Source organism: Rhinoraja longicauda, chromosome 9 (genome assembly GCF_053455715.1).
Source record: "Rhinoraja longicauda isolate Sanriku21f chromosome 9, sRhiLon1.1, whole genome shotgun sequence".
Classification (NCBI taxonomy): Eukaryota; Metazoa; Chordata; class Chondrichthyes; order Rajiformes; family Arhynchobatidae; genus Rhinoraja; species Rhinoraja longicauda.
The window spans coordinates 2,382,925-2,407,591 of NC_135961.1; the positions used below are offsets into that span (position 1 = coordinate 2,382,925).

General features: G+C 47.5%; 1 protein-coding gene across 1 annotated transcript; it reads right to left on the bottom strand.

Moving 5' to 3' along the window:
- Window positions 1–1,414: 1,414 nt before the first annotated feature.
- On the bottom strand, window positions 1,415–23,063 carry stx11a (syntaxin 11a). Its single transcript, XM_078405750.1, has 2 exons — window positions 22,957–23,063; window positions 1,415–2,277 (listed from the first exon to the last, which is right to left on the bottom strand). Exon 2 carries the CDS (start codon window positions 2,270–2,272, stop codon window positions 1,415–1,417), a length of 858 nt encoding a protein of 285 aa, XP_078261876.1. The 5' UTR covers window positions 2,273–2,277; window positions 22,957–23,063.
- Window positions 23,064–24,667: the final 1,604 nt, after the last annotated feature.

Below are 24,667 nucleotides of genomic sequence, written 5' to 3' on the forward strand. Positions count from 1 at the left end.
GCGATCCCCCTGCACACTAGTTCTCTGCTAATCACTCGGGACAATTTACAGAAACCAATTAACCAACAAACCTGCTCGTCTTTGGAGTGTGGGAGGAAAATAATTGAACTGAAAGGACAGTGGCGAATGAACCAGGCTGGATTAAATAGCATAGCACCCGTAGCACGGGAATCAACGGCCACACAACAAACAATACTGTGTTCATCCATGGATTGATTTCCATGTGACATTCTGGTTCTGTACAGGGAGTACAGCCATCTCTGGAGTCAGATGAGAAATAATTGGCCTGTATTTCAAGTCTAGATTTTCGAAAAAGGAGTGGACCCGTGTTGTGCAGGGGCGGGAGGGCCCCGAGCCTTTGGTAAGGAGGGTGAGGGGTGTAGGTCAGTGATATGGGAGCAAAGCAAACAATTAAAATCCTTCATAGACAAAACGCTGGAGGTGAAACTGAGGTGAGAAGAAACTTTTTCACCCAGAGAGTTGTGAATTTGTGGAATTCTCTGCCACAGAGGGCAGTGGAGGCCAATTCACTGGATGAATTTAAAAGAGAGTTAGATAGAGCTCTAGGGGCTAGTGGAATCAAGGGATATGGGGAGAAGGCAGGCACGGGTTACTGATTGTGGACGATCAGCCATGATCACAATGAATTGGTAAGGAGGGCGGTGCTGGCTCGAAGGGCCAAATGGCCTCCTCCTGCACCTATTTTCTATGTTTTGATGTTTAACTCAGCAGATCAGACCGCAGCTCTGGAGAAAAGAAATAGGTGACCTTTTGGGTCAAGACCCTTAGTCTGAAGAAGGGCCTCCACCTGAAACGTCAGTCTGAAGAAGGGCCTCGACTTGAAATGTCACCTATTCCTTTTCTCCAGAGATACTTGTCACTTGCTGAGTTACTCCAGCTTTTTGTGTCTACGGTTTAAACCGGCATCTGCAGTTCCTTCCCACACAATTAAAATCTTTTGTTGAAACCTGGAGAGGCTGCAGCAATAGAGAATACCACCTTCAACAGGAGAATATCATTGCTATCTCCTCCATTTGCTCAGAGAGGGTGTTGTTAGTTTTTGCCGTGAAATTATAAAGCTGTATCAAGGCAGAGTGAGAGACACAAAATGCTGGAGTAACTCAGCGGGTCAGGCAGCATCTCTGGAGAGAAGGAATGGGTGATGTTTCGGGTCAATTCACCCTTGCCCTCAAATCCTTGATCTTTCAAATATTTATTGATCTCCACCTTAATTTAACTATTTCAATTGACCTGGGATCAAGTGTATCCGTAGAGGACCTCTGAAAATGGGTCTCGACCCGAAACGTCACCCATTCCTTCTCCCCAGAGATGCTGCCTGACCCGCTGTGTTACTCCAGCATTTAGTGTCCACCTTCGATTTGTACCAGCGTCTGCAGAGTGAGAGGAAGGGATGTCAAGGGCAGCAACCACAACAGCAGAAGATCTGTCGGCAGATGTTTTTCCTTTTCAGCTCCACTGCCTTTGCCAGTTGAGTCCTGGCCACACCAACGTAATCCTGGACCTTCTGAACGTTCACCTCGACGTTGTTGAGGGTGTCAGACTGTTGCTCCACCAGCAAGGCCATGTGCAGGAACAGATCGTGGATCTCTCGCACTCTGGACTCCAGCTTCAGCAGCTCCTGGTGCCGCTGCTCGATCTCCGTCAGGGCGCTCCGAGCCCCTCGCACCTCGCTCAGCAGGTTCTCGGAAAACACGTCCCATTTGCCCAGCTCGATCATTTCCTCCATTTCGTTGCCTGACACATCCTTCCCCATGATCTCCAGTTGCCGCTGGATCCGGGTCTTGCAGTTCTCCCGCTGCCGCATTTCCTCCATGTTGTAATCCAGCATGGCGTCGTGGAATGCGTGGAGGAGCGTGTAATGCTGTGCCTTGGCAATGCGGACGATGGCAGCGTTGGGCCCGTGGGCGTCGGTTAACTCTTCGCTGTAGTTGCTGAGGTTCTGCAGCCTCTGCTGGATCTTCTCGCATTGCCCCTTTATGGCTTTAGCAATAGAACTGGAATCCCTCTTAATGCTGCTGAAACGTCGCATTGAAGTCAGAAAGCGATTGTTCTGTTTGCCCAGGCGCCTGATGTCCGCCTTCAGGCGTCCATTTTCCTCCCAAATCTGGAGCACCGTCTTGTAAAGAACCTGCAAAATGAAGTCGCATTCAAACACAAAGCTCTCTTGATGGGAATCAGGCTTATCTTCAGCCTCTGTCGACACTTGGTGAAGTTTTGAAAGTCCGATCAATTCTTCAAGCCTGTCCTTCATTGTCTCTGAAAGAACAAGAAGAAGGCAAACAGTAAAATCAACCAGTTACCAAGACCAAATTATTAGCATCAGTCTGAAGAAGGGTCTCGACCCGAAACGTCACCCTATTCCTTCTCTCCAGAGATGCTGCCTGTCCCGCTGAGTTACATAGAAACCATATAACCATATAACAACTACAGCATGGAAACAGGCCCGTCCGGCCCTACCAGTCCACGCCGACCACTCTCTCTGACCTAGTCTCATCTACCTGCACTCAGACCATAACCCTCTAATCCCCTCTCATCCATATACCTATCCAATTTACTCTTAAATAATAAAATCGAGCCAGCCTCCACCACTTCCACCGGAAGCCCATTCCATACAGCCACCACTCTCTGAGTAAAGAAGTTCCCCCTCATGTTACCCCTAAACTTTTGTCCCTCAATTCTAAAGCTATGTCCCCTTGTTGGAATCTTCCCCACTCTCAAAGGGAAAAGCCTACCCACGTCAACTCTGTCCGTCCCTCTTAAAATTTTAAAAACCTCTATCAAGTCCCCCCTCAACCTTCTACGCTCCAAAGAATAAAGACCCAACCTGTTCAACCTCTCTCTGTAGCTTAATTGCTGAAACCCAGGCAACATTCTAGTAAATCTCCTCTGTACCCTCTCCATTTTGTCGACATCCTTCCTATAATTTGGCGACCAGAACTGCACACCATACTCCAGATTCGGCCTCACCAATGCCCTGTACAATTTTAACATTACATCCCAACTTCTATATTTGATGCTCTGATTTATAAAGGCAAGCATACCAAACGCCTTCTTCACCACCCTATCCACATGAGATTCCACCTTCAGGGAACAATGCACAGTTATTCCCAGATCCCTCTGTTCCACTGCATTCCTCAATTCCCTACCATTTACCCTGTACGTCCTATTTTGATTTGTCCTACCAAAATGCAGCACCTCACACTTATCAGCATTAAACTCCATCTGCCATCTTTCAGCCCACCCTTCCAAAAGGCCCAAGTCTCTCTGTAGACTTTGAAACTCTATTTCATTATTAACTACACCACCTATCTTAGTATCATCTGCATATTTACTAATCCAATTTGCCACACCATCATCCAGATCATTAATGTAAATGACAAACAACAGTGGACCCAACACAGATCCTTGGGGTACTCCACTAGACACTGGCCTCCAACCTGACATACAGTTGTCAACCATTACCCTCTGGTATCTCCCAATCAGCCATTGTTGAATCCATAGAACATAGAACATGAATCCATGAAAACATAGAACATAGGTGCAGGAGGAGGCCATTTGGCCCTTCGAGCCAGCACCGCCATTCATTGTGATCATGGCTGATCATCCACAATCAGTAACCCGTGCCTGCCTTCTCCCCATACCCCTTGACTCCACTAGTAGTTGTATAATAATTCCATTTGGTATATTTGTTTGTATCGTATTCTGTTGGTGGGTTCTGTTTTGCTTTATTGCATTGTTTATAAATAAATGAATACATTTTTTGATTAAAAAAAAAAGGTGCAGTATCCAATCAGCTAATTAATGTCTCCATTACTATAATATTCATCAGTAACATCTGTCCACAATACACAGTATCATTCATCCTCAATACCGCGCTTTGACAGTGTAATACTCCTTCATTACTTACCTTCAGCATGGGCTGCAACCCCTCAGTAATGTCCCCCCAACAGTGCAGAGTTCCCCAACAATTTTATACGTTTCTATTGGATCTTATAGAGACGTATAAAATTATAAAAGGACTGGACAAGCTAGATGCGGGAAAAATGTTCCCAATGTTGGGGGAGTCCAGAACCAGGGGGACACAGTCCAAGAATAAAGGGGAGGCCATTTAAAACTGAGGTGAGAAGAAACGTTTTCACCCAGAGAGTTATGAATTTGTGGAATTCTCTGCCACAGAGGGCAGTGGAGAGCAATTCACTGGATGAATTTAAAAGAGAGTTAGATAGAGCTCTAGGGGCTAGTGGAATCAAGGGGTATGGGGAGAAGGCAGGCACGGGTTATTGATTGTGGATGATCAGCCATGATCGCAATCAATGGCGGTGCTGGCTCGAAGGGCCGAATGGCCTCCTCCTGCACCTATTTTCTATGTTTCGATGTTTAATTGGCATGAGGTGGCAGCTGGATAGAGTCAGATTCACCCAGCAGACTTGGAGGGCCTTCAGACTTGGAGAAAAGATGGGTTTAAGCAATGTTGCTTGCTGTGCGGAATCGGGTGTTATGGGGTTAATATATGTGGTTGTTTGCTGAGGTAATTCAGCAGCAAGGAAATGAGAAGTGAGAGAAATAAAAAAAATTGATAACTTAAGAAGGGAACTGGAGGAAGCTAAGTAAAGTGAGGGAAGTAGCAAAGAAAAGCTTTAAATCGGGCAAAGTCTGGAAGAAGGGGAGTGAAAATGGCGTGTGAGCTGATGTAGGTGCCATGAGATGGCTGTGCATGAGAAGCATTGGAGACTAGGCCCAGTAAAGGTCTGGTACTTTCCCCTGCAACCGCAGGAGATGCAACACCTGTCCCGATACCCCTCCTTCCTCGACTCTGTCCAGGGACTCCGACAGTCCTTTCAGGTGAGGCAGAGGTTCACTTGCACCTTCTCCAACCTCATCTACTTTTATCCACTGTTACAGGTGCGGACTCCTATATATCGGCGAGGACAAGCGTAGGCCTGGTGATCGTTTCGCTGAACATCGCCGCTCAGTCTGCCTAGGCCTACGCGATCTCCCGGTTGCTAAACACTTTAACTCCCCTCCATACTGACCTTTCTGTCATGGGCCTCCTCAACTGGCTCAATGCAAATTGGAGGAACACCACCTGATCTTAAGGGATAGGAGTAGAATTAGGCCATTCGGCCCATCAATACTACGCTATTCAATCATGGCTGATCTATCTCTCCCTCCTAACCCCATTCTCCTGCCTTCTCCCCATAACCTCTGACACCCGCACTAATCAAGAATCTATCTATCTCTGCCTTAAAAATATCCACTGACTTGGCCTCCACAGCCTTCTGTTTCAAAGAATCCCACAGATTCACCACCCTCTGACTGAAGAAATTCCCCCTTATCTCCTTCCTAAAAGAACGTCCTTTAATTCTGAGGCCATGGCGTCTAGTCCTAGACTCTCCACATCCACTCTATCCAGGCCGTTCACTATTCTGTGTGTTTCAATGAGGTCCCCCTCATTCTTCTAAACTCCAGCGAGTACAGGCCCAGTGCCGACAAACGCTCATCATAGGTTAACCCACTCATTCCTGGGATCATTCTCGTAAACCTCCACTGGACCCTCTCCAGAGCCAGCACATCATTCCTCAGATATGGGGCCCAAAATTGCTCACAATATTCCAAATGCGGCCTGACCAGCGCCTTATAGAGCCTCAGCATTACATCCCTGTTTTTGTAGATATTTCGATTGGGCAGCTTAAAATCCAGGTATGAATATTGATTTCACTAACTTCAATTAACCCTTCCCTCTCTCTCCGTCCCTCCCCCATCCTAGGTCTCTGACTAGTTCTACTGACCTCCTGATTAAATATTACTGATTGTATTTATTCACAAAATGCTGGAGTAACTCAGCAGGTCAGGCAGCATCGCAGGAGAGAAGGAATGGGTGACGATTCGGGTCGAGACCCTTCTTCAGACTCTTTTGATTGTGTACCTCGTTGCCACCTTCCTCTCAGCTAACAATAAAACATTCTACTTTTCCTTAGCACCATCTACTTTGATCTGTCATTTTCACACCTTACCCTTCCATATCTCAGTCTCCCCTGACTCTCAGTCTGAAGAAGGGTCTCGACCCGAAACATCACCTGTTCCTTCTCTCCAGAGATGCTGCCTGTCCCACTGAGTTCCTCCAGCATTTTGTGTCCATCTTCGGTGTAAACCAGCATCTGCAGTTCTTTCTTACATACAAGGTCTGGACTATGTTAGCTAAAGGACACCTGGGAGGCGAACTTCTGGTACGATGATGATGATGCTTGCCCGAGTCCCAAAACCAAACCCCAGACCGGCCATATACCACCGAATGGCCCCCTGTCACAATGTGGTCCAGGGCACTAGGGAAAGTAGCAGTGGGATTGGCCTGATCAATGCTAGATCAGGATGAATCAGGATGAATATAGCGTGGGAAGGAACTGCAGATGCTGGCTTAAGCCGAAGATAGACACAGACAAGTACTTTGGTTCTGTCTTCACAAACAATCTATCTCCTGGTCTCCAATAATCCATTGTTGTTGAACCAAGACATTCTGTCAAGAAGGTATGTTAGTAGGTGTGCAATAGTCATAGAAACATAAAAAATAGGTGCAGGAGGAGGCCATTTGGCCCTTCGAGCCAGCACCGCCATTCATTGTGATCATGGCTGATCATCCACAATCAGTAACCCGTGCCTGCCTTCTCCCCATATCCCTTGACTCCACTAGCCCCTAGAACTCTATCTAACTCTCTTTTAAATCCATCCAGTGATTTGGCCTCCACTGCCCTCTGTGGCAGAGAATTTCACAAATTCACAACTCACTGGGTGAAAACGTTTTTTCTCACCTCTGTTTTAAATGGCCTCCCTTTTATTTTTAGACTGTGGCCCCTGTTTCTGGACTCCCCCAACATTGGGAATATTTTTCCTGCATCTAGCTTGTCCTTTTATAATTTTATATGTTTCTATAAGATCCCCTCTCATCCTTCTAAATTCCAGTGAATACAAGCCCAGTCTTTTCAATCTTTCCTCGTGTGACAGTCCCGCCATCCCGGGGATTAACCTCGTGAACCTACGCTGCACTGCCTCAATAGCAAGGATGTCCTTCCTGAAAGTAGGAGACCAAAACTGTACACAATACACCAGATAAAACCACGTTAAAAGAACTCTTGCATAAGCACCTTCCTCTTCGGAATACCAAAATGAAGAAGAGGGAAGTGGAGAGCGAATACTAGGGATCGTGTTACAGGTTGATAGCCTTTTGTCAGAACTAGTCAGTCCCAACGTAAAGTGGAAAGGCTTGCATTCTGAAACTGCCAAAATCACCATTTGTATTTTCAGGGCTGGTTGGAAAATGAGTCTTAAGAAAATAACTGCAGATGCTGGTACAAATCGAAGGTATTTATTCACAAAATGCTGGAGTAACTCAGCAGGTCAGGCAGCATCTCGGGAGAGAAGGAATGGGTGACGTTTGCACATCACCCATTCCTTCTCTCCCGAGATGCTGCCTGACCTGCTGAGTTACTCCAGCATTTTGTGAATAAATACCTTGGAAAATGAGTCTCCTCTGTCTGCCAAACTTGCATTGACCTTTGTTGGAAAAGTGTAGGAGCTCAAATGCAGAGAGGTAATGGGAGGAATGGAGGGCAACTGAGAATTTATTGCGAGAGGAAATGCAGCCTCCGACACCTCTCTTGGACAGGACATTGGTTTTCTGCAGGCATTCAATCTACATTCGCTTTCCACAATAAGACATCGTAACCATCAAACTACAAGACTGCTGCTTCACTGAAAGGAGGTTTTTTTGGGTCCCTGGGTGGCGAGAAGTGAGGAGGTTAAAAAAAAAGGGCAAGTTGTGCATCTCGTGCCACGGCACGTGGGTGAAACGGCAAGTAAGGGGCAGCACGGCAGCACAGCGGTAGAGTTAGAGTAAGAAAATAACTGCAGATGCTGGTACAAATCGAAGCTATTTATTTCACAAAATGCTGGAGTAACTCAGCAGGTCAGGCAGCATCTCAAGAGAGAAGGAATGGGTGACGTTTCGGGTCGAAATGTCACCCATTCCTTCTCTCTTGAGATGCTGCCTGACCTGCTGAGTTACTCCAGCATTTTGTGAAATAAATAGCAGCGGTAGATTTTTTAGATTTAGATTTAGAGATACAGCGCGGAAACAGGCCCTTCGGCCCACCGTGTCCGCGCCGCCCAGCGATCCCCGCACATTAACACTATCCTACACACACTAGGGACAATTTTTTTAAACATTTGCCCAGCCAATTAACCTACATACCTGTATGTCTTTGGAGTGTGGGAGGAAACCGAAGATCTCGGAGAAAACCCACGCAGGTCACGGGGAGAACGTACAAACTCCGTACAGACGGCGCCCGTAGTCAGGATCGAACCTGAGTCTCCAGCGCTGCATTCGCTGTAAGGCGGCAACTCTACCGCTGCGCCACCGTGCTGCCTTACAGTGCCGGAGACCCGGGTTCCATCCTGACTACGGGTCCTGTCTGTACGGGGTTTGTACGCTCTCCCCGTGACCGCGCGGATTTTCTCTGAGATATTTGGTTTTCCTCCCACAGTCAAGCACCTATCGATAGAACAGAACAGTGGAGCCCAGGAACAAGCCCGTCAGCCCAGAGAACCTGTGCCCAACATGATGCCAAGATAAACTAATCTCATCTGCCTGTACATGATCCATATCCCTCATTTCTCAGCGTAACCATGTGCGTCTAAAAGCTTCTTAAATGCCTCTCGTACATTGGCCATCACCACACATAACACATACATCCGGACACCCCCACTCTCGGGGTAAAACACTTGCACCGCTCCTTTGAACTTTGCCCATCTCACCTGAAAGCTACGCCCTTTCATATTTGACATTTGCACTCTGGGAAAATAGTTATCTGACTGTCAGGCGACACGGTGGCGCAGCGGTAGAGTTACTGCCTTACATCAGACAATAGACAATAGACAACAGGTGCTGGAGGAGGCCATTCGGCCCTTCGAGCCAGCACCGCCATTCAATGTGATCATGGCTGATCATTCTCAATCAGTACCCCGTTCCTGCCTTCTCCCCATACCCCCTGACTCCGCTAACAGCGCCAGAAACCCGGGTTCCATCCCGACTACAGGTGCTGTCTGTACAGGGCTTGTACATTCTCCACGTGACCGCTTGGGTTTTCTATGAGATCTTTGGTTTTCTCCCACACTCAAAAGACGTGCAGGTTTGTAGGTTAATTGGCTTTGTGTAGGTGTAAAAAAGTGCAGACTCGGTGGGCCAAAGGGCCTGTTTCTGGGCTGTTCCTCAACATTTTCAACCCTGGTGCTGCTCAAGGCTGTTAATGTGTGGAGATCGCTGGTCAGTGCAGACTCATAGAAACACCGAAAATAGGTGCAGGAGGAGGCCATTCGGCCCTTTGAGCCAGCACCGCCATTCATTGTGATCATGGCTGATCGTCCACAATCAGTAACCTGTGCCCAACCGCTCCCCATATCCCTTGATTCCACTAGCCCCCAGAGCTCTATCTAACTCTCTCTTAAATTCATCCGATGATTTGGCTTCCACTGCCCTCTGTGGCAGAGAATTCCACAAATTCACAACTCTCTGGGTGAAAAAGTTCCTTCTCACCTCAGTTTTAAATGCCTCCCCTTTATTCTTAGACTGTGGCCCCTGGTTCTGGACTCGCCCAACATTGAGAACATTTTTCCTGCATCCAGCTTGTCCGGTCCTTTTATAATTTTATTTGTCTCTATAAGATCCCCTCTCATCCTTCTAAACTCCAGTGAATACAAGCCTATTCTTTTCAATCTTTCCTCATATGACAGTCCCGCCATCCCGGGGATCAATCTCGTGAACCTACGCTGCACTGCCTTAATTACAAGGATGTCCTTCCACAAATTAGGAGACCAAAACTGTACACAATACTCCAGATGTGGTCTTACCAGGGCCCTGTACAACTGCAGAAGAACCTCTTTACTCCTCTACTGAAATCCTCTCGTTATGAAGGCCAACATGCCACCGCTTTCTTCACTGCCTGCTGTACCTGCACGCCAACTTTCAGTTGTCAAGGACACCAAGGTCTTTCTGGGCTGGCTCCCCTTCATCCATTTTACTTCCATCGGCAGTGGAGAAGCAGAGAGCCAGGGCTGTTGAGAACGTACAAACTCCATACAGACAGCACCCATGGTGTAGGTCTCTGGCACTGTAAGTCAGTAACTCTACCACAACGCCACCACAAACGCCCCGTTGCAAGGCTTAGAAGAAACGAAACCTGCACATCGCATGTTCGGAAGTTATATCTGTGAGGTAAATACTGACAGCCTTCAACTTAATTGCAAGCTAAATATCATATCATATCATATCATATATATACAGCCGGAAACATGCCTTTTCGGCCCTCCAAGTCCGTGCCGCCCAGTGATCCCCGTACATTAACACTATCCTACACCCACTAGGGACAATTTTTACATTTACATTTACCCAGCCAATTAACCTACATACCTGTACGTCTTTGGAGTGTGGGAGGAAACCGAAGATCTCGGAGAAAACCCACGCAGGTCACGGGGAGAGCGTACAAACTCCTTACAGTGCAGCACCCGTAGTCAGGATCGAACCTGAGTCTCCGGCGCTGCATTCGCTGTAAAGCAGCAACTCTACCGCTGCGCTACCGTGCCGCCAAAATATTTTTAAACCATATCGTTTTTCATGTTGGGAAAATGAAGAAAACACAACATTGCACAACATAGCCACTACAGTTATCAAGTAAGTTTGATATTTGCACATATTTCGCCTGGGCAGTTTGCAGTCCAGCGGTATGAACATCGACTTCTCCAACTTTAGATAGTTCCTCTGTCCCTCTCTCCCCCTCCCCCTTCCCAGATCTCCCTCTATCTTCCTGTCTCCACCTATATCCTTCCTTTGTCCCGCCCCCCCTGACATCAGTTTGAAGAAGGGTCTCGACCCGAAACGTCACCCATTCCTTCTCTCCCGAGATGCTGCCTGACCTGCTGAGTTACTCCAGCATTTTGTGAATAAATACCTTCAATTTGTACCAGCATCTGCAGTTATTTTCTTATACAACTGGAGATGCTGGTTACACCGAAGATAAAAAGAAGGGTCTTCAGTTATCAACTTTACAAGTTCACAAATTATAGGAGTAGGCCACTCGGCCCATCAAGTCTACTCCGCCATTCAATCACGGCTGATCTCTGCCTCCTAATCCCATTTTCCTGCCTTCTCCCCACGATCCTTGACACCCGTTCTAATCAAGAATTTATCTATCTCTGCCTTAATAAATATCCACAGCCCTCTGTGGCAATGAGTAATCTCCACTACAAGCCAAGTTCTGCAAACAACAGTGGCAGCACGGTGGCGCAGCGGTAGAGTTGCTGCCTTACAGCGAATGCAGCGCCGGAACCCGGGTTCGATCCCGGCTCCGGGCGCCGTCTGTACGGGGTTTGTACGTTCTCCCCGTGAACTGCGTGGGTTTTCTCCGAGATCTTCGGTTTCCACCCACACTCCAAAGACGTACAGGTTTGTAGGTTAATTGGCTTGGTAAATGTAAACATTGTCCCTAGTGCGAATACGATAGTGTTAATGTGCGGGGATCGCTGGTCGGCGCGGTCCCGGTGGGCCGAAAGGGCCTGTTTCCGGGCTGTATCTCTAAACTTAAAAACTAAAAAAGAAAGAGAGCAGGTTGTGGAAAGGATTGGGGCATTACAGACCCACTTGTCAAATTGACTAAACCAAATATTGATTTAGACCGACTCTAAAAGACTACAATTATACAAATGGAAATAAATTGTAATGTGACTTTAAACAAGTGCCACAAATATCAGACTCAACCAGGATGACTTTAACAAGGAATATAACTATTTGTAACTATAAATTATAATTGAGAGGAAAATAACATTTAAAAATGCTAATACCATCTCGAGTCATAGAGTGATACAGTGTGGAAACAGGCCCTTCGGCCCAACTTGCCCACACCAGCCAACATGTCCCAGCTACACTAGTCCCACCTGCCTGCGTTTGGTCCATATCCCTCCAAACCTGTCCTATCCATGTACCTGTCCAACTGTTTCTTAAACGATGGGATAGTCCCAGCCTCAACTACCTCCTCTGGCAGCTTGTTCCATACACCCACCACCCTCTGTGTGGAACCCTCAGATTCCTATCCTATGAGCACAAATGGGACTGTTATCCGAAGATAGACACAAAAAGCTGGAGTAACTCAGCAGGTTCGGCAGCATCTCTGGAGGAAAGGAATCGGTGACGTTTCAGGTCGAGGACCTTATTCAACCCTTATCTCACTGCCTGCTAACTAACAACCTAACCCAAATGCAGGAAGGGGGAACTTACAATAGTTGGGTGGAAAGATTACTCATTTGATGCATCAGTTGTTCAACTGCATCAAATGAGTAGGGCTAATGTGTGAGGCATTGCTGAGTGAAGAGGAGATTAGTGAGTCATTCTGAAATCGCTGCTTGCAGACTGAGTTCAACTTTTTAAAAAACATTCTTCCCTCACCCTCGCCCCTGCCCCCACCTTCTTTTGACAACCCTGGTCCTTGGAACTGAATGGGAAGCTGTTGCAAGAGTCACAAACCACACGGGGGTTGAGTTTAGTATAGTTTAGAGATACCGCGCAGAAACAGGCCCTTCGGCCCACCGGGTCCGCACCGCCCAGCGATCCCCGCACATTAACACTATCCTACACACACCAGGGACAATGTTTACATTTACCAAGCCAATTAACCTACAAACCTGTACGAATTTGGAGTGTGGGAGGAAACTGAAGATCTCGGAGAAAACCCACGCAGGTCACGGGGAGAACGTACAAACTCCGTACAGACAGCACCCGTAGTGGGGATGGAACCCGGGTCTCTGGCGCTGCATTCGCTGTAAGGCAGCAACTCTACCGCTGCGCCACCGTGATAGTGTGTTTTTACAGTAGGGGCCCTGTCTTCTGAATTGTAAAACCAAGCAAATGAGATGAGGGTTCAAGAAAAGTGTGGCAAATGCTGTGCAAATGCTGGTGAAGTCACCATTGTGATCAGCATGAGAACCCTGCTGGAGGGGGACAGAGACTTTAGTTAAACATTTTGTTCAAGATGGCCGCGCCGTTGTGTTTGGCTGCCTGCCACTGTATGGTTCTTTTTTTTTTTTCCTAATCAGATGTGCAGCACTTTGGTCAACGTGGGTTGTTTTTAAATGTGCTATACAAATATAATTGACTTGACTTGACTTGACTTGACCAGAGAAGATATAAAGGTCCTGCACCAGTGATCATGTTTTAAAGGTATCACAAAATGTCCCGCCCCCTCCCCTGACATCATTCTGAAGGAGAGTCTTGACCCAAAACGTCGCCCATTCCTTCTCTCCCGAGATGCTGCCTGACCCGCTGAGTTACTCCAGCATTTTGTGATACCTTCGATTTGTGCCAGCATCTGCAGTTATTTTCCTACACATGTTTCAGATATTTTTTTTAGATTTAGAGATACAGCGCGAAAACAGGCCTTTTCGGCCCACCAAGTCCGTGCCGCCCAGCGATCCCCGTACACTAACACTATCCTACACCCACTAGGGACAATTTTTACATTTACCCAGCCAATTAACCTACATTCCTGTACGTCTTTGGAGTATGTGCGGGGATCGCTGGTCGGCGCGGACCCGGTGGGCTGAAAGGGCCTGTTTCCGCGCTGTATCTCTAAACTAAACTAGACAGTCGGACTGAGCCCTCTCTGGACACACGGCCCTGTCCAGAGAACTTCACTTCAGTCAGATGGTTGAGTGAAGTTCTACATCAGAATAGAAACATCTGGTGTAGTCACATTCCATCTGTGTTTGCTTGAACACAAACATAGATTAAATATATAGTATAAGAAAATAACTGCAGATGCTGGTACAAATCGAAGGTATTTATTCACAAAATGCTGGAGTAACTCAGCAGGTCAGGCAGCATCTCCAGAGAGAAGGAATGGGTGAGGTTTCGGGTCGAGATCCTTCTTCAGACTGGTCTGGGAATGCACCTTTGTCAGCATGGATAGGTTAGGTCAAAGTTCACGTTTGGCTGCTACATTACTCCATGATTCTAGGCTGGTGTTGTTTTGCAGAGCCTGATCTCAATTCTTGTCAAACCTTGCCCGAGGCATAGAACGGTGGAATGAAACAGTGACCCGCCCTGCCAGATTTTGTCTCCACAAATTAAGCTAAATGCATACATTGGCATCTCTTGAGTTGCCTGCCCTGCTCACACACTCATTCACACACTCACAAGCACGCTCACACTCATACACACTCACACACACCTTCTGTGGAAAAATCCCCATCATTCTGGAAAGTTCTTTGCTTTAAAATCTTATCCAAAGCACTGAGGTAACTTTAAAATATGTGTAGGAAAATAACTGCAGATGCCGGTACAAATCGAAGGTATCACAAAATGCTGGAGTAACTCAGCAGGTCAGGCAGCATCTCGGGAGAGAAGGAATGGGTGACGTTTCGGGTCGAGACCCTCCTTCAGACTGATGTCAGGGGAGGGGGCGGGACATTTTGTGATACCTTTAAAACATGATCATTGGTGCAGGACCTTTATATCTTCTCTGGTCTCGTTCCCCCTCCAGCAGGGTTCTCATGCTGATCACAATGGTGACCACCAGTATTTGCACAGCATTTGCCACACTTTTCTTGAACCCTCATCTCATTTGCTTGGTTTTACAATTCAGAAGACAGGGCCCCTACTGTAAAAACACGCTATCACGGTGGTCAGTGGTAGAGTTGCTGCCTTACAGCGAATGCAGCGCCGGAGACCCAGGTTCCATCCCCACTACGGGTGCTGACTGTACGGAGTTTGTACGTTCTCCCCGTGACCTGCGTGGGTTTTCTCCGAGATCTTCGGTTTCCTCCCATACTCCAAAGACGTGCAGGTTTGTAGGTTAATTGGCTTGGTAAATGTAAACATTGTCCCTGGTGTGTGTGGGATAGTGTTAATGTGCGGGGATCGCTGGTCGGTGCGGACCCGGTGGGCCGAAGGGCCTGTTTCCGCGCTGTATCTCTAAACTATACTAAACTCAACCCCCGTGTGGTTTGTAACTCTTGCAACATCTTCCCATTCAGTACCAAGGACCAGGGTTGTCAAAAGAAGGTGGGGGCAGGGGCGAGGGTGAGGGAAGAATCGTTTAAAAAAGTTGAACTCAGTCTCCAAGCAGCGATTTCAGAATGACTCACTGATCTCCCCTTCACTCAGCAATGCCTCACACATTAGCCCTACTCATTTGATGTAGTTGAACAACTAATTCATCAAATGAGTAATCTTTCCACCCAACTGTTGTAAGTTCCCCCTTCCTGCATTTGGGTTAGGTTGTTAGTTAGCAGGCAGTGAGATAAGGGTTGAATAATTCAATTCTTGCCATTGAGGGCGTGCAGCGTAGGTTTACTAGGTTAATTCCCGGAATGGCAGGACTGTCATATGTTGAAAGACTGGAGCGACTAGGCTTGTATACACTGGAATTTAGAAGGATGAGAGGGGATCTTATCGAAACGTATAAGATTATTAAGGGGTTGGACACGTTAGAGGCAGGAAACATGTTCCCAATGTTGGGGGAGTCCAGAACCAGGGGCCACAGTTTAAGAATAAGGGGTAGGCCATTTGGAACTGAGGTGAGGAAAAACATTTTCAGTCAGAGAGTTGTGAATCTGTGGAATTCTCTGCCTCAGAAGGTAGTGGAGGCCAATTCTCTGAATGCATTCAAGAGAGAGCTAGATAGAGCTCTTAAGGATAGCGGAGTCAGGGGTTATTGGGGAGAAGGCAGGAACGGGGTACTGATTGAGAATGATCAACCATGATCACATTGAATGGTGGTGTTGGCTAGAAGGGCCGAATGGCCTCCTCCTGAACCTATTGTCTATTGTCTATTGTCTAATAAGGGCCTCGACCTGAAACGTCACAGATTCCTTTTCTCCAGAGATGCTGCCGGACCTGCTGAGTTACTCCAGCTTTTTGTGTCTATCTTCGGATAACAATCCCATTTGTGCTCATAGGATAGGAATCCGAGGGTAACTTTTTCACACAGAGGGTGGTGGGTGTATGGAACAAGCTGCCAGAGGAGGTAGTTGAGGCTGGGACTATCCCAACCTTTAAGAAACAGACAGGTACATGGATAGGACAGGTTTGGAGGGATATGGACCAAACGCAGGCAGGTGGGACTAGTGTAGCTGGGACATGTTGGCTGGTGTGGGCAAGTTGGGTCGAAGGGCCCGTTTCCACACTGTATCACTCTATGACTCGAGATGGTATTAGCATTTTTAAATGTTATTTTCCTCTCAATTATAATTTATAGTTACAAATAGTTATATTCCTTGTTAAAGTCATCCTGGTTGAGTCTGAGATTTGTGGCACTTGTTTAAAGTCACATTACAATTTATTTCCATTTGCATAATTGTAGTCTTTTAGAGTCGGTCTAAATCAATATTTGGTTTAGTCAATTTGACAAGTGGGTCTGTAATGCCCCAATCCTTTCCACGACCTGCTCTCTTTCTTTTTTAGTTTTTAAGTTTGGAGATACAGCCCGGAAACAGGCCCTTTCGGCCCACTGGGTCCGCGCCGCCCAGCGATCCCCGCACACTAACACTATCCTACACCCACTAGGGACAATGTTTACATTTACCAAGCCAATTAACCTACAAACCTGCACGTCTTTGGAGTGTGGGAGGAAACCGAAGATCTCGGAGAAAACCCACGCAGGTCACGGGGAGAACGTACAAACTCCGTACAGACAGCACCCGTAGTCGGGATGGAACCCGGTTCTCCGGCGCTGCATTCGCTGTAAGGCAGCAACTCTACCGCTGCGCCACCGTGCCGCAAAAATGTTGTGATAGTACCTGCCTCAACTACCTCCTCTGGCAGCTCGCCCCTTACACCCACTTTTGTGGTCCCAGAATCCTTGCCAAATTTAGAATATTGTGTTGAGTTCTGGGCACCATGTTATAGGAAAGATGTTATTAAGTTGGAAAGGATGCAGAGAAGATTTACAAGGATGTTGCCAGGACACGAGGGTCTCAGCTATAGGGTGAAGTTGAACAGGCTAGGACTCTATTCCCTGGAGCGCAAAAAGATGAGGAGTGATCTTATAGAGGTGTATAAAATCATTAGAGGAATTAATAGATTCATAAGGTCATAAGGGATAGGAGCAGAATTAGGCCATTCGGTCCATCAAGTCTATGCCATTCAATCATGGCTGATCTATCTCTCCCTCCTAACCCATTCTCCTGCCTTCTCCCCATAACCCCTGACACCCGCACTAATCAAGAATCTATTTATCTCTGCCTTAAAAATATCCACTGACTTGGCCTCCACAGCCTTCTGTGGCAAAGAATTCCACAGATTCACCACCCTCTGACGAGAGAAATTCCTCCTCATCTCCTTCCTTAAGGAACATTCTTTAATTCTGAGGCTGTGACCTCTAGTCCTAGACTCTCCCACTGGTGGAAACATCCTCTCCACATCCACTCTATCCAGGCCTTTCACTATTCTGTGTGTTTCAATGAGGTCCCCCCTCATCCTTCTAAACTCCAGCGAGTACAGGCCCAGTGCCGACAAACGCTCATCATAGGTTAACCCACTCATTCCTGGGATCATTCTTGTAAACCTCCTCTAGACCCTCTCCAGAGCCAGCACATCCTCCCTCAGATATGGGGCCCAAAATCCCTCACAATATTCCAAATGCGGCCTGACCAGCGCCTTATAGAGCCTCAGATTCAATGGATAGATATTTTACCAGAGTCAGGGAATGAAGAGCCAGAGGACATAGATTTAAGGTGGGGGGGGGGGGGGGGGGGGGGGGGGGGGGGGGGTGGGAGATTTAATCGGAAACCAATGGGCAACTTTTCCACACAAAAGGTGGTGGGGCGCATGGAATGAGCTGGCAGAGAAGGTAGTTGAGGCAGGTACTATTTCAACGTTTAAGAAACATTTAGGCAGGTACATGGATAGGGCAGGTTTAGAGGGATGTGGACAACCACAGGCAGGTGGTACTAGTGTAGATGAGACATGTTGGCAGGTGTGGGCAAGTTGGGGCAAAGGGCTTGTTTCCACACCGTTTGGCTCCATGACCAACTGTTTGGATGTCATTATTGAAACAGTTTCTAAAATAACAATCTCCTCCCAAATATTCTATCACTCTCATCCGTAACTGCTTTAACGAGTGAGAATTAAATAAAAGATAGCATCTTCTCACTATCGTGTTGGCTGAGATCTAACTCAGGATTCAACCTTTACTTTAAAAATTCTCCTAAAACCATTACGATCATTCTGACGAAAGTGGTTTATGGAAGAAATCCCATCATCACCCAGGGTATCTAGGAAGGAACTGCAGATGCTGGTTTAAACCGAAGATCGCCCAGAGGTGGAGGGCCTGACCGGCGGCTACGGGAGCCAAGATTGTCCCGTCAACGGAAGGCTCGAGGCCCCCGACCGCGGGTGGACAAAGAAGGAAGAGATTGAACTTTTTTGTCGCCTTCCATCACAGTGAGGAATGTGGAGGAGTCACTGTGGTGGATGTTCATGTTAAAATGTATTCTGTGTGTCTTGTTGCTTTTTATCGGTATAACAAGAGGAGTTGAGTATAGGAGCAAAGAGGTCCCTTCTGCAGTTGTACAGGGACCTAGTGAGACCGCACCTGGAGTACTGTGTGCAGTTTTGGTCTCCAAATTTGAGGAAGGATATTCTTGCTATTGAGGGCGTGCGGCGTAGGTTTACTAGGTTAATTCCCGGAATGGCGGGGACTGTCATATGTTGAAAGACTGAGCGACTAGGCTTGTATACACTGGAATTTAGAAGGATGAGAGGGGATCTTATCGAAACGTATAAGATTATTAAGGGGTTGGACACATTAGAGGCAGGAAACATGTTCCCAATGTTGGGAGAGTCCAGAACCAGGGGCCACAGTTTAAGAATAAGGGGTAGGCCATTTAGAACGGAGATGAGGAAAAACATTTTCAGTCAGAGAGTTGTGAATCTGTGGAATTCTCTGCCTCAGAAGGCAGTGGAGGCCAATTCCTCTTAATGCATTCAAGAGAGAGCTAGATAGAGCTCTTAAGGATAGCGGAGTCAGGGGGTATGGGGAGAAGGGCAGGAACGGGGTACTGGTTGAGAATGATCACGCCATGATCACATTGAATGGTGGTGCTGGCTCGATAGGCCAAATGGCCTCCTCCTGCACCTATTGTCTATTGTCTGTTGTCTATTGTCTATTGACTGTCAGGCAAATCAAATTCCTTATATGTTGCAAAACATACTTGGCTAATAAAGTATGATGATGATGAAGAAGATGCTGGTTTAGGAATGGGCTGTGAATGTATCCAGCTCTCTCCTGCCCACAGGCCTTGCCTCAGCTCAATCTGTGAACTTGTATTGCAACTACGAGAGTGTGGAAAGACCTACTGTTTCCTCACAGTTTTAACGGCACCTTTGACCGATATTGTTGGCTTCTTGAATTTGTGTACATGAAGGCTCGCCGTTCTCAGCCCCCTTCTTTACTCCTTGTAAATCCACGGCTGTGCAGCCATGATTAGTTTAGAGATACAGTGCGGAAACAGGCCCTTCGGCCCACCGGGTCCGCGCCGACCAGCGATCCCCGCACATTAACACTATCCTACACCCACTAGGGACAATTTTTACATTTACCAAGCCAATTAACCTACAAACCTGTACGCCTTTGGAGTGTGGGAGGAAACCGAAGATCTCGGAGAAAACCCACGCAGATCACGGGGAGAACGTACAAACTCTGTACAGACGGCGCCCGTGGTCGGGATGGAACCCGGGTCTCCGGCGCTGCATTCGCTGTTAGGCGGCAACTCCACCACCGCGCCAAATCGCCCGTGTACAAATCTGGTGGTGGGGTGGTGGTGGAGGCGGGGAACACTCACAACGTTTAAGAGGCATTTGGATGGGCACTTGAAATGCTACAACATCAGGGCTACGTTCTAAATGCGGGAAAATGGGATTAAAATTAGACTGTGTTTGGTAACGGGCGGCACGGACACGATGGGCCGAAGGGCCTCTTTCTGTGCTGTAGGACTCTATGACTCTATGACACTATGACTAATTCAATTTACAAATTTGCAGGCGACAGCATCGTTGGCGGGCCGGATATCAAATAATGATGAGACAGAGCACAGGAAGGAGATTCGTCACCCATTCCTTCTCTCCACGGATGCTGCCTGTCCCGCGGAGTTACTCCAGCATTTAGTGTCTATCTTCGGGAAAACCAGCATCTGCCGTTCCGTCCAACACAAGGAGGTTGAGAACCTCGTGTCCTGGTGTCGAGAGAACAACCTTTCTGTCAGTGTCAGCAAGGCAAGGGGAGCTAGTGATTTGACTTGCGTGCAGCGTAGGTTCACTAGGTTAATTCCCGGAATGGCGGGACTGTCGTATGTTGAAAGGCTGGAGCAAATAGGCTTGTATACACTGGAATTTAGAAGGATGAGGGGGGATCTTATTGAAACATATAAGATAATTAGGGGATTGGACACATTAGAGGCAGGAAACATGTTCCCAATGTTGGGGGAGTCCAGAACAAGGGGCCACAGTTTAAGAATAAGGGGTAGGCCATTTAGAACGGAGCCTACAGCGTCCCGGGCCTACAGCGCCCCCCCGGGCCTAATATGGGACAAGGGCAGTCCCGTACGGGACAAACCAATTTAGCCCAATGTACGGATGTCCGGCTAATCCGGGACAGATGGCCACCCTAACGATGACCTCCCGATTCACGCACTGTGACCTCCCTCCCAGCAACCATTAAACTCTTGACCCTCTCAGTTTAACCACAACTCTATGAGCAACCAGGGCTTTGTTTTGGCTGCATTGCTACTTCAGCATTGTACTGTTGTGGTCTGATTACCTAATATTATTGTATTATTAATAACTGTAGTGTTATTATTGTATCAATGGGCCTGTAGAACTGCAGTCAGTAAACACTTTCATTGTTGTTTTTCCATTCCACACAACAAAACACTCTAACTCTTAACGGAATCAAGGGATATGGGGAGAAACATAGTAAAAAAAGAGGTGCAGGAGGAGGCCATTCAGCCCTTCGAGCCAGCACCGCCATTCAATATGATCATGGCTGATCATCCAAAACCAGTACCCCGTTCCTGCTTTTTCCCCATTGCCCTTGATCCTTTACCCCTCACAGCTAAATCTAACTCTCTCTTGAAAGCATCCAGTTAAATGGCGCTCATTGCCTTCCATGGCAGAGAGTTCCACAGACTCACAACTCCCATCGGGCAAAAGGTATAGAAGTGTGTAAACTCACACCTCCAGATTCAGGGACAGTGTTATCAGGCGAATGTATCATCCTACCACAACCGGTCGTATCACAACCGAATGTATTATACCACAACCAGAGAGCATTGCTGAACTACAATGTACCTCATTGGTGACCCTCGGACTATCCTTGATCGGAAGCTACTGACTTTTCAAAGAGAAAGCAGGAATAGGGTCCTGATTCTGGATGATCAGCCACGATCAAATTGTATGGTGGCGGTGCTGGCTCGAAGGGCTGAATGGCCTCCTCCTGCACCTATTTCCTATGTTTCTATGACACACAAATGGATCCATTTCATTTTGTTGCCCATGAAAAAAAAGAATATTTCGCTCCAGCGATTTGAGTAGTTATAAACATAGAAAATAGGTGCAGGAGGAGGCCATTCGGCCCTTTGAGCCAGCACCACCATTCATTGTGATCATCCACAATCAGTAACCCTTGCCTGCCCATATCCCTTGATTTCACTAGCCCCCAGAGCTCTATCTAACTCTCTTTTAAATTCATCCAGTGAATTGGCCTCCACTGCCCTCTGTGGCAGAGAATTCCACAAATTCACAACTCTCTGGGTGAAAAAGTTTCTTCTCACCTCAGTTTTAAATGGCCTCCCCTTTATTCTAAGACTGTGGGCCTTAGTTGACCATTATTTCATTTCATTTGCTTCCTCCCCCCCCCCCCCCCAATTAAATTGACATTAAATGGTGGCAAGAACAGGAAAGCAGACTATTATCTGAATGGTGGCCGATTAGGAGAAGGGGAGATGCAACGAGACCTGGGTGTCGTGGTATACCAGTCATTGAAAGTAGGCATGCAGGTGCAGCAGGCAGTGAAGAAAGCGAATGGTATGTTGGCATTCATAGCGAGGGGATTTGAGTATAGGAGCAGGGAGGTTCTGCTGCAGTTGTACAGGGCATTGGTGAGACCACACCTGGAGTATTGGGTACAGTTTTGGTCTCCTAATCTAAGGAAAGACATTCTTGCCATAGAGGGAGTACAGAGAAGGTTCACCAGATTGATCCCTGGGATGGCAGGATCTTTCATATGAAGAAAGACTGGATAGACTCGGCTTGTACTCGCTGGAATTTAGAAGATTGAGGGGGGATCTTATAGAAACTTACAAAACTCTTAAGGGGTTGGACAGGCTAGATGCGGGAAGATTGTTCCCGATGTTGGGGAAGTCCAGAACAAGGGGTCACAGTTTAAGGATAAGGGGGAAGTCTTTTAGGACCGAGATGAGAAAGTTTTTTTTCACACAGAGAGTGGTGAATCTGTGGAATTCTCTGCCACAGAAGGTAGTTGAGGCCAGTTCATTGGCTATATTTAAGAGGGAGTTAGATGTGGCCCCTGTGGCTAAAGGGGTCAGGGGGTATGGAGAGAAGGCAGGTACAGGTTACTGAGTTGGATGATCAGCCATGATCATATTGAATGGCGGTGCGTACAGGCTCGAAGGGCCGAATGGCCTACTCCTGCACCTATGTTTCTATGTTTCTATGTTTCTATTCAGTCAACAGCTAAAGTGTGGAACCCGATTGCTTTAGGGCGAAAATGCATTATCAGGAAATCTACATCTTGGAGGAGAAACAACCCCCAGCGGGCGATGGAGGTGGTTTGGAGAACAGGAAATGCTTGTCACTAATAAAGTAAAATGCACACTTACTTCTCAGAAGAAGTCTCACCGAGGTGAGAGAGAGAGAGAGAGAGAGAAGCTGATCGTTGGGGGCGAGAGAACAAAGTCGACCTCCCGGAGCAGAGCTGCTCCACACAGAGTGAGTTGGTTCAGCAAGTGTGTGTGTATTGTTCACTTGCTCGCTCCTCTCCACCGCTCACACACACAGAGCATAACATTCACACGGTCAGTCAGTCCCTCCCTCCCTCCCTCCCTCCTTCCTCCCTCCCTCCAGTGGAGAAGCCTGCAGCTCTCTCGACGCCAACGTGGTTCAGTTACAGCTGTGATGGTTACAAGTGTTTGTGAAGGAGAGGAGAGGAGGGGAGGAGAGGAGAGGAGAGGAGAGGAGAGGAAGGGAGGAGAGGAGAGGAGAGGAGGAGAGGAGATGAGATGAGAGGAAAGGAGAGGAGAGGAGGGGAGAGGAGGGGAGAGGAGGGAGGGGAGAGGAGAGGAAGGGAGGAGAGGAGATGAGGAGAGGAGATGAGGGGAGATGAGAGGAGAGGAGAGGAGAGGAGGGGAGGGGAGGGGAGGGGAGGGGAGGGGAGAGGAGGGAGAGGAGAGGAGAGGAGGGGAGGGGAGGGGAGGGGAGGGGAGAGGAGGGGAGAGGAGGGGAGAGGAGGGGAGGGGAGGGGAGGGGAGGGGAGGGGAGGGGAGAGGAGGGGAGAGGAGGGAGGGGAGGGGAGGGGAGGGGAGGGGAGGGGAGGGGAGAGGAGGGGAGGGGAGAGGAGGGGAGAGGAGAGGAAGGGAGGAGAGGAGAGGAGAGGAGAGGAGAGGAGGAGAGGAGAGGAGAGGAGAGGAGAGGAGAGGAGAGGAGAATTGAATGAACACACTGCGATCAACTGTGAGAAGAGTACCATGTGATTCTGTTCTGACCAACCTTTCTGGGAAGTGTCAAGAGAAACCTAGAAGCATTGAACATAGGTGCAACAGGAGGCCATTTGGCCCTTCGAGCCAGCACCGCAAGAGAGAGAGAGACTATCAAGAGTGTTTTATTGTCATGTATCCCAGATAGAACAATGAAATTCTCACTTGCAGCAGCACAACAGAATATGTAAACATAGTACTCTGTAAACAATACAATAAACGAGAAAAGTAAAGGTTCAGTGTGTGTATGTATACACACACACACACACACGCGCACACACACACACACACACACACACACACACACACACACACACACACACACACACACATAGACATATATATGTTAAAGAATATATCAGTCTGAAGAAGGGTCTCGACCCAAAATGTCACCCATTCCTTCTCTCCTGAGATGCTGCCTGACCTGCTGAGTTACTCCAGCATTTTGTGAAACAAATACCTTCGATTTGTACCAACATCTGCAGTTATTTTCTAACACTATATATGAAAGAAGATAGACACAAAAAGCCGGAGTAACTCAGCGGGACAGGCAGCATCTTTGGAGAGAAGGAATGGGTGACGTTTCGGGTCAAACTGAAGTTTGAAGAAGGGTCTCGACCCGAAACGTCACCCATTCCTTCTCTCCAGAGATGCTGCCTGACCTGCTGGTTACTCCAGCTTTTTGTGTTTACCTTCGATTAAAACCAGCATCTGCAGTTCTTTCCTACACAATACCAATAATAGTCTACGTAGTTCAGAGCTTATTTGAGGTTGTGGTCACTTCTCACCAACCAGCAGGTTCTTGAATTTGTGAAAATTGTGCAAAGCTTTTGGGGAA

Bases quoted from the DNA above. Each gene is read 5' to 3' on its own strand.
- stx11a (XM_078405750.1), bottom strand. From the start codon at position 2,272: ATGAAGGACAGGCTTGAAGAATTGATCGGACTTTCAAAACTTCACCAA.